Source organism: Geospiza fortis, unplaced genomic scaffold, assembly GCF_000277835.1.
Source record: "Geospiza fortis unplaced genomic scaffold, GeoFor_1.0 scaffold346, whole genome shotgun sequence".
Taxonomy (NCBI): Eukaryota; Metazoa; Chordata; class Aves; order Passeriformes; family Thraupidae; genus Geospiza; species Geospiza fortis.
In genome coordinates this window covers 4,187,165-4,197,587 of record NW_005054361.1, presented here as the reverse complement: position 1 = coordinate 4,197,587, position 10,423 = coordinate 4,187,165, and the positions used below count along the sequence as shown (strand labels likewise).

The following is a 10,423-nucleotide window of genomic DNA, read 5'->3' as shown; positions in this document are numbered from 1 at the left end:
GCCCCAGCACCCTGTCCAGGTGGAAGGCCAGCACCTCGTACAGGTCCCCGGGGCGCTTGATGAGCCCACAGCGCCCATCCTGGCAGTCTCCTTCCGGGCTGGCTGGCAAGACATCCCCCTTGACATCTCCCTTGGCATCATCCCCCGCGGCACGCAGACTCACTCGCATGATTTGCCCGTGGGCAGGGACGCGGGTTTTGGAGACCACCTGCCCGCTGGAGAGCAGCCACATCTTCTGGAGGTCGTCAGCAGAGAGCCAAGGGGGAATGCGGGGAATGTCCCTCTCCAGCCCCCGCCGTCTCCTGCCCCGGCCAGGGGGCTGCTCCTGCTGCAGGCGAGTGCGGGGCATGGGGAGCCTTCTTCTGTGGGCTTGTCCTCCAGACAGGGGGGCAGCCGCCTCTCTCGGGGGCCCTGGGGGGGGCGAGGCCGGCAGCGGGAGCAGGGAGTGCTCCGGGGCTGGGGGCAGGTGGATGAGAGCCAGCAGGGCCAGGGCCAGCAGCGCCCCAACAGCTGCTGGGGCCGGGGGCTTCATCGCCGTCCTTCGCCAGGGTCGCTGGGCCTGCGGGGACACAGAGGGAACAGAATGATGCTGGAGTGTCACTGCAGGCACAGCCCTCCGTAGGGCTTGCTCTAGAGAAGCAGCCCCTCTGCTTGTGTGGTCCCTGCAAGAGGATCACACTGTGGCAGCAGGGTTATGGCTGGTGCTGTGATTTGTGCCAGAAATTACCTGCAGTCCCTTCAGCAGCAAATCAGGTTGCCATATCTGCAGCACTGAGGTACAGGATGACCTTATGGGCAATGAATTTTTCATGGTCAAATATTTCGCTTTAAGGACTCAAGAAATGAAAAAAAAGAATAGACCAAGCCAGAGCAAATTTCTCTCTAGTCAACACTTTCCAGTTCCTAAGAGGTTTTATTTTTCAGACCTTACTCTGGGCACTGTCACTGGTTCCTGTTCTGGTTGCCCACTGAACCCATAGCTTGGATATCTCAATGTGTGCTGAGACAAGGCCTCTGGAGCTCTGCCCATCACTGTATCTGGCAAAAGCAAGGCAGCTCCAAGTATCAGTCAGGATGTGTGACTGGCTATGTTTTAAACAAAAGGGTGCAAACTCCTGGAGGGCTGGAACATCTCTCCACGAAGACAGGCTGAGAGAACCGGGGTTATTCAGACTGGAGAAGAGAAGGCTCTGGGGAGAACTTAGAGCACCTTCCTGTGACTGAAGGGACCCACAAGAGGGCTGGAGAGGAATTTCTTACAAGGATGTGGAGTGACAGGACAAGGGAAAAGGACTTTACACTGAAAGAGAGGTTTAGATTAGATATTAGGAAAAAATTCTCCACTGTGAGAGTGTTGAGGCATTGGAACAGGTTGCTCAGATAAGCTGTGGAGGCCCCATCCCTGGCAGATGGCAGACTTTATCCAAGCCAATCCAGTCCCTGGACCACGCTGCACCCATGCCTCATTCACTCATGTTTGGGCAGCCTCACACACTTCAGGAGGCAGGAGCCACAAAAGGCACCTTGGCACCATTTCTCTGCTTTTAACAGGCATTTCCAAGCAGCTCAAACCCACACTGGAAGTCAAGGTGATGGTCAAGTGGATACATTTTTTTCCAATTATTTATTTTGGAAGCACAAGCATATCCATGGCAGACACAGCAGGACAATATATTGCCAAAGAAGGGATAAGAGACTGTTTATAAGAGGAAAAGCTTGAGAAAAAGAGCTAAAAAGCTGGGGAGGTGAGAGCCAGCAGCCAGAATTACTTCCAGAAAGCACCTTGGCAAGCAAAAGCATTTCCAGCTGTGGGGCTTTTAGGACCACAGGCTCCCAGTGACCACAGGGACCCACCACCAGCACGGCTCCTGCCCCATGAGCAGCTGCCACAGGCAACCCCAAAGCTTATGAGCTGACACAGCACTGACCTAAAATCCATCAGGTTTCATGTCCTCAGCTGCTTCAGGCAGCCCCCTGGTGAGGAGCCACATCCCTTGCAAAGACACTGCATCAGCTGATGGGGGTAAGAGGAGCCACCAACTCACTGGCCTCAGCCTCAGTTCCTTCCACGCTTCCCTTTCAAGGACTGAGCAGATTTAATGCAGTTTATAAGAGCTATTGATGGTGCACTTGGAGTGATTCAGCTTTATAGCTCCCACTTAATTGCTTCTCTCCCAGAAACACAATGTAGTGCAGCAAAATATATCTGCTGGGCTGAATGGTCTTTTTCAGACAGGGTTTACACCAGCCTCTGCCAGGAACCAGGGGCTGATTGGTTTGGGACCTGCCAGGGGACCTCTGCTTTATCTCTTCCCAGAGTGGAAAGGACCTAGTCCAGGGTGAGACTGTCCGGAGAGGATGTCCTGTCCTAGATCACCAGCAGGGTTATTCAAGGCTTGGCATTAACTGTCCCAGGCATCAAACTAGATGGCTAAATCATTGTCCTAGGTGCCTCTCTGGGGAGGGGATGAGCTTGAGCACCCCTAAGCACCCTGAGGGGCAGCAGGACCTCTGTCAAGAGGCAGGTTGTGATCCCAGCTCTCTCCCACTTGGATGGGATAATGATTTGCTGTGGAACCACAGCCAATGCCAAGTGACACAGGCAACACCCAAGCTCAGCTACTCAAAACCTTCATGCCCTGGATTTCAAGAAATTCTGCAGAGTGCAGACACACATTCTTTCCCAAACACCTGCAATCCACATCTGGCCTCCTGAGCAAGAGTTTAGGGGAGGTGCAATGTCTAAATCCTAGTTTAAGCATAGTAAAATAACTCTGTGGCATATAAAGGGCTGATGCTGGTATCCTGATACCCACACTCCTTTCTAATCATCACTGTAAGTGCCTCACAGTCTGTTCCTCTGGCCTCAAAGTATGCTGAATTAACAGCAGTGATATCTGTGGCATCAATCCCAAAGGATAGGGCTAACTGTAAATCTCAGCATTCCCATCTGCATTGAGCCAAGTCCTTTCCCAATCTGTGCTTTCTTGGGCATGTTTTTCCAGCACCTCCCCTGTCCCACCCTTCTGGAGAGACACAGCCCATCCCACTCTCACCAAAACCCCTGTAACCCTTTTCCTCAGCACAGAGGATTTTCAGGGGGTTTGTTTTTGTTATCCAGCTGATAATAACCCTCTGGTTGCTTATACCATCTCTGGGTATCTAAAAAGCCTGTCTGTCAAAACTTCCAGTATCCTGGGGGAGGAATGCATGTGGGAGCCACATGGAGAACCTTCAAAGCACTGCAGGAAAAATCCTTTTTAACCCACAGCCAGAGAACAAAGTATGCCAAATGGATGGCAACGATTGCTGGGTTTTTAATGTCAAGTCAGTTTACAGTCCAAGTGGTTAAGGAATCATTATTGTCCAAACCCACTTTGTCTTCCTTGTCAGTGAGCTCGGGTTTGGGCATCACAAGTTAGAGCCCCATTGCTCTCCCTCCCTGAACTCGAAAGCCAGGGCTGTGAAGTTGGGCAAGGGCCAGCATGGGCTCCTTTCGCCAGCACCGTTCAGGGTTTCCCTGCCACATCAACAACAAAAAGAAACAAAAAAGGTACAAGTACAATCTCTCTGTTATTTCTGGTGGTTGATATTGCAAATTTAATAATAACCTGGGTGATAAAACATTGCAGAAATAATACTGTATTTACAAGCTCTGGGTAAATACTTTTCCAAAGAGTCTTTCTCTGAGCCCATGCTGTAAAAAAATGCTGCAGTTTAAGCTGTGGCTTCGATTCAGCCCGAAATGCAAACCATACATACAGCTCTGCTTTGCCAGGCTGACATACTGACAGTACAGCATGTCTTTGCCAGAAATTAGGTCCTTTTCCCAGCAGGCAAAATCCATAAAAAGGCTTAAGAGAGGTACTACTTGTTCCAGGATGCCAATAAGTAAATAATATATATTCTCACTCATCAGAGGGACACACAGCACAGCCCAGGCTCTGAAGGCACAGTAGAGAGCTGGGCAGCTTTGATGCTAGGAGATAAAACTTTCTAAGTCTAGTTGGGGGTGAGGTGGGGGAGGGTTATCCTTGACATTGTATTCCCAGGACGCCTGAACCTTGGCAGAATTTGAAGCAGAGAAGCCTGTTTTCAATTTCTTTTCAAAGTGCATCAAATTGGCTTTGTCGAGCTTGAAAGAAAAGAAAAACAAACCCCAAACTTCATTATCCAAGAATGTAAGAAACAGCCCTGAGACTAGAAAGACGACATGGAAATACGTGGCCATTGAAAACTGGATTGATTCCTGCTTTCCTCTGGCATGCAAAAGAGTGCTCCTGCCCCTGCACTGGCACAGCAAGATGCCTCCAGCAGTAAATCCCACTGTCCCAAAGAGGTGCCCAAAGGAGCCAGGGTGGCTCAGCCATGGCCACGTCAATCTTGGCCACCTGCCTGCCCTAGACTCCCAAGCTCAGAGGACTTGCTGATGAGCAGGTTAAAGGCAGGCCTGTGCATTTCTCTGGAGCACACTGAGCGGGGTGCACCCTGCACAGGGGGTGCAGCACACAGGGCTCTGCTCGCCCTCCCAGCCCCACGCTTGCTGCCCGCCCAATGAACCGCAAAACCGCCTGGGCAGCAGGAGGTGCAGCCTGCCGTGACCAGCTTTAACAAAGACTGCCTGAAAAACAAGTGGGAAACCTCCTCTGCCTGCCCCCCACCTCTGGGAATGTCTCCAGAGCCTTGCACCCACACACAGGGCTCACAGCAGCTCCCGGTGCAATGGGAGGGTGGGCACGTCAATCAGACCTGGGATTGGATCAGCCTCTTCCTCTGCACATTGTGCAGGAGGTTTTGGTTTGTTAAGGGCATGGCATGTGGGCTGGAGACCTATAAGCATGCAGAGGACATGGAAGGAGACAAAACCTCTTCATCGTCGGAGTGACTCCGGGCAAGTCTGAGCAGAAGGAAATGCTTGGCAGCATCCATGGCCCATCATTCATGTGCATAAATGCCTTCCTATATTATCCTGCTCAGGGAAGATGGATGGCTGGCAGAGTGGGAATTTAAAGACTGCTATTAAATGATGACTGCCAGTCCCAAAGGTAGCTCTGGCTCAGAGTGGCTCCCCAGGAGTGAAGTCTGCTGTGCTCCCCTAGCACATGGGGACAGCTCCACCAATACTTGCCTGCACCCACATGCAGGCATGAAGAATAAGACAGCCCTTCATCTGGCCTCATGATCCATCAAAGTGGCTGCAATTCCTAGCAGACCCACACCAGCTTTGTGTCTGGGTTTTTTTCTCCCCAGAGATGAAGGTTTTTTCCCTCAAAAATGCCCTTCCAGATGGGAGAACCATGACCCCACTGCATTTCTGCAGACACCCTGAGGACCACCCTGCTTGGCTCCAGGACAGGGATGTGGCAGGTAGGCCATGCCCATCTGCTCAAGGTGCTCCTCCAGCCCCATTTCCACACAAGTGGCTTGGGAAGCTCAAGCCAGGCGCTGAGAGGGTGGGAAAGGGGACTGCTCCCATAAAGCCTATAAAACAGAGTCACAGCAAACATTGGGTCAGCTGAAGCTGGGGAGATGAAAATGTGACACATCACCACATGGCGCTGGGTCCTTCCCTCTCTGCAGAGTCAGCAAAGTCCTCAGAGCTGACGCACAAACGTCCCCACCAACATGTCCAAAACCAAACCAAAAAATGACCGAGTTAAATTGCCTGGGATGAAACCTTAAAACATGCTGTACTTTGTTAAATTTTGGACAGTCTGCAAAGTTTCTGGGATCATTTATAGCCTAAGTGCAAGACAAGCATGCTTTGCACTGGCAGAGGGCAGCACTCTGGCAGCAGCATAAACGGATCAAACAGTGTTGGCCCTGTTCAGTCCCTGTTGGCACCTTCAAAGGGATGGTGCCAGCACACCACCTTTAACTTCTCAAATAATGTTGCCTTCACAGCTCTTCCCAGTTATCACTACGGCCTTGGAGCAGCAAATTACAAAAACCTGGAAACCTTCAAGCTCCACAGCCTCTCTCTAGTAATAACCTGGCATGTCCTTGGCTCCAGGCCCTGCATCAGCTCCTCAAGCTTTTTGCTTCCCAGGGATGAAATGTCCTGTTTCCTGCTCTAAACCTCCCACCCAGAGTGACTATTTCCATTTTTTGGGAGGCTTCTTGCCCTGGAGGTTCTTCTCTGTGCAGCCATAGGCTAAGCACAGCCCCTTCCCACGCATCAATCATCCAAAGAATAATTTTGAACAAAATCTTCAGCCATAGATGCAAACTGCTCTGTTTAACAGTGCTATTCCCATTGCACTGTCTGCTCCCAGCTGAGTTAGACACCAAAGAAGTACAGCAGAAACACAGGCTTGTAAACTCCTTGCCCTCTCCAGGAGTGGCAAGACTCCTAGTATCCCAAATGTCCTGCTCAGTATCTCTGAAGAAGGAAAACCTAAAGCAAGAGACAAGAGGACACACCTTGAACGAAACATGGCCAGCACCTGACTGGAAGACACCACACCATGGGGTGCAGCTGATGCACTCAAGGTCAGGGCTGCTTCCTGCACCTGGTGTGGACTAAAGCCCTGCAGGGTACCAGCAGGGACTTGCTTGTCCTGTGATGACGTTGTCCTTACCCCCAAAAATGTGATTTTCACTGAGCAAAAGGAAAGATTCATAATTCTCCTCACTCCCACTGTGTAAATCTCAGCTTGAAGACAGTTAATACTCAGCTCTGTGTGGGATGGACAGGGAGTTTGTCATCCTGGTGCTATGTCCAGTGCAGCTCAGGACCACTCTGGTTTAATCCCAGAAGTCACCACAAAGCACCACAGAAATAAACAGTCTCCAGGATGCCACACTTCTTCTGCTTAAAGTAAGCAAACTAAAAGCTTTCAGATGCCTTATCTTTCTCCCATTTAAGTTCAGAGTCAGGGCTTTTACTGCAGACTCTTTCACTTAGCTGGATCTTCTACTTCTTGGAGACACATCTCCCGGAAGGTTGATGGAAGTCTTTCAGAACACATCACTGAGATGCACAGGTCTGCTGTCATTTGCATGTGCAAACATCTCCCTTACTTTTCACCACTAAAAGTGACATCAACCTGCACCCAGATCATGCAGATCACTGAGGACCTGAAACAGCATCCCGTGTTCACAGGGGACAGTGAGGACTGGGCAGCCCTGAATGCATGACTGTCCTACTATCCTCAGGGGACAAGGCAGGTCATCCTCATCTCCCCTCCTCTCCCTCTGCTCATTCCTCTAACCCTCCCACTTACATGAGAGCAGCACAACCCAAGAATTCCTGGCAGGGACGTCAAGGAGGGAAAGCAGCAGTTTTGGGAGGCTGTTGCTCCCTGCCTCCACCACTGCCGTGGAGCAGGCTCCTGCCAGGTTTCCCTTTTCCCCCTCCCTTCGTCCCAGTTTCCTGGGCAGCCTGCTGCACTCAGCTCTGTAAGTTTTCAGAGCAGTTTTCCCATCTGCCTGCTGAAGCAGCAAGCAGGGGGCCCCTTCCCCAGTGAAACAGATGTGGCTTGCCTTTGTGCAACATCTGTGCCTCATGCCCCGCTCATTTTGAACAGTCTTGCCTTTGTTTCTGAGGGCTTGGACGGGGGATGCTCTGGAGGAGGGCAGCAGCCCCTGGCCCTGGGCTGGACTCCTTCCCTTCAAGTCCCACACACAAACCGCCTCCAACCCTGAGTTTCTTCTGGGCAAGAAGAATGTGCTTTGTTCCTATTCTGGAGCTGACAGTCCTGCTCCTCAGCAGGTTCCAGCCACAGACCATACTTAGGAGCTGGCTCCTTTGGGATGTCCAAACCCAGTGACAGTAAGAACTGGAATTTGGGAGCCATGGACCCCCTTCCTCACAACTCCCCTCACCCTGGTAGCTCTTGCTGCACCTCTGGGCTGCTCACCAGCTCTGGTTTGGCACCCCCAGAGGGGCTGTGCTGCTGCAGGTCCTCTGCACATAACTGAGGCAAAGAGCAGAGGTGCTGGAAAGCCGTGTCCCTCTTGCAATATGTTCCGGGCTGTATTTAATATGGGGAGGAATATATTACAATAAAATCACATTTTATTTCCTCCTCCTCCTCGTGATGAGTTTGCCAATCCTGCTTGTGACTGCCTGGAATGCTGCTAAAACTCTCACACATTTTGGCATTTGGTTCAGTTTTATTTATTTTATCAGGGATCATGTTTTTTCTATATTTTGGGGAGGAGGGATTTTGATCCACTTATTTTCAGTTTTCTTTTCTAGCTGGTGGACCAGCACCAGGGAACAGGAATGCTTGCTTGGTGCCCGGTGGGGGCTCACAAAACCCCCTTTGGGGTGTTGGCAAGGAGCAGCACTGGATTCCCCTGTTGGAGTTTCAGTGGAGGTTGCCCAAGTCAGACAGTTGGGTTTCCCTGAGCTGACTGTCAGGTTTTTCCCCTTCCTGGAGAGCAGGAGAGTGCATTCGTGGGATTCCAAAGGGGAGGGAGAAGGAGGAGGACAGCGGGGCCTTTCAGCCCTGTGGGCTTTCTTCAAAACAGAATTGTTCATACCAGCCCTGGCCCCAGCTGCAGAAAGGCAACCCTATTTTCATTCTGTTAAGCCATTACAGTTAAAAGGGAAAAAAAGGTGAAGAAAACTGCTTGCCACTTGGCTCTGAATGCTCCTGTGTCCTGCAGACCCCATCCTGGGCAAAGCCTGCTGGCAGCCACCCCTAGCCTGCTGCTTCTCCTAGCAAAACCCATGGGGCGAGCAAGCAGAGCAAATGTAGTGTAAGTGTTGGTGCAGCCAGGCTCACAGAAAAGGGGCTTTTCCTTCAGGGCAAGTAGCTGCAGGTGGAGTGGAGTTACTGAGCACTGGAAAAGAAGGGGTATGGAGTTACTGAGCATTGGAAAAGAAGGGGTAATTGAGGCATTTGGAATCTATGCCAGAGGATTAACACAGCTGTAATCAGCCCCTCGTATTTAGAGTGCCTCATACTAGGCAAACGACAGCAACTGGAAACTACTCTCTGGCAGATTCTGAAGCCAGAAGAAAGAAGATGTTTCTGTGGTGCAGTCATCCCCCAGCCCTCTCTGTGCGGCAGGTCGGGTGTGAGATCCAACAAGAGCAGGCGTGCTCTCCATACCAACACAGAGCTCACAGCTGCCATCCCTCCGGCTTTCTGCAAGGGGGCACCCTCCTGGGGCTTTTGAAAGGAGTCAAAAACCATCTCGAGCATTTTGTTTGGAGGTTTGCTGAAATGAAGCAATGAGATGATCGGCTGGGGGCATAGCCTGGATTTATTCCTCATGACCACCACTGCCCTGTCTACAGGTGCCCAGAGCAAACCCAGATTACAGATAAAATCAAAGCAGTCAATGCAGGAGCTCACAAAGGGGAAAGGACTGCAGAAACAGACCTTCCTTTGCCAAGGCAAAATGGAAATCCTGGCAAAAATTGAATACCCCACTCTCACATGGGAGACAACACCAGGTACCTGGCTTTGAAAGGCTGCACAGGCTTTGAAAGGCTTCTTAGTACAGAAAAATGCTAGTGCAGACAAAAGGCTGGTATGGGGAGAGTTGCCTTGCTTTTCCCTTTCACAGGGAGGAGTTATCTCCAAACCCAAAATGGGTGACATGAGCCTCAGCCTTGCAATTTTTTCCTGCTGCTGAAGTTCATTAATTAAGAAACCCAAAGCAGCCTAAGCAGACAGTAGAATGGAAAGCATAAAGCGTGGCACTAGTGTTCCCTGTACACAAACACACACACTCCAGTGAAGGCTGGCACCGCAGCATTGTCCCCAGAGACGCTCTGACTCATCAGCACACTCTCGAGGACACAAAAATGCCTCAGTGACACAAATGACCAGTTTCTGGCAGCAGCACCAGGCATCTCCTCAGCTCATCCATCACAGGTTTGCAATCCCTGCTCAACACAAGCTCGGCAAGGGCTGAGGTGGTGAAGCAGGAACAGAGCCCCCTGACCCAGTGCAAATTCCCTGGCACGAGTTTGCATGAGTTTCCCCCAGTGCAAGCTCCCTGGTGGGGCAGGGTAATGGGGCATGAGGGACCATCCCAGCTCAGCTGATGTCTGCTTGCTCGGATGGGTCTGCCAAGGGAGGTTCCAAACTGGAGCATGGAACACCACCCTAAGGTTTGGAACACGCTACAGATGTGGATAAACCTTCTGATGCTGGGGAAGCACAGCATTTCTTGGGAGGGAGGTGAAGTTTTCCCATGCCAAACTGGCCGAAATGAATGTGGCTTTTGGATGAAAGTGCTGTGCTTTGTTGTCAGGATGAAGCAGAAAGCACAGAGGGCTCGTGGTGATCTCTGTCTGCTCTCGGCGCTGCTCCCCGCGCTGTTGGCTGCCTGAAGCGGTGCCACCTGGCCGCCTAAAAGAGGAGGGTTTTGGCTGAGGGACTGAAATCACCTCCCTGGCTGACAGCGGGGCTTTAGCTACAGCAGCCCCGGGCACTGCCCTCAGGGGCATCCTGACAAT

The 10,423-nt window shown here is 51.3% G+C and overlaps 1 protein-coding gene across 1 annotated transcript in view; it reads right to left on the bottom strand.

Annotated features, from left to right (window-relative positions):
- Positions 1 to 10,423, bottom strand: part of GASK1A (golgi associated kinase 1A) — an 18,521-nt gene that overhangs the window by 7,533 nt on the left and 565 nt on the right. The window contains exon 2 of the mRNA XM_005423989.2: positions 3 to 559. Coding sequence (XP_005424046.2) covers positions 3 to 559 — 557 coding nt within the window. The remainder of the gene's footprint in view (positions 1 to 2; positions 560 to 10,423) is intronic.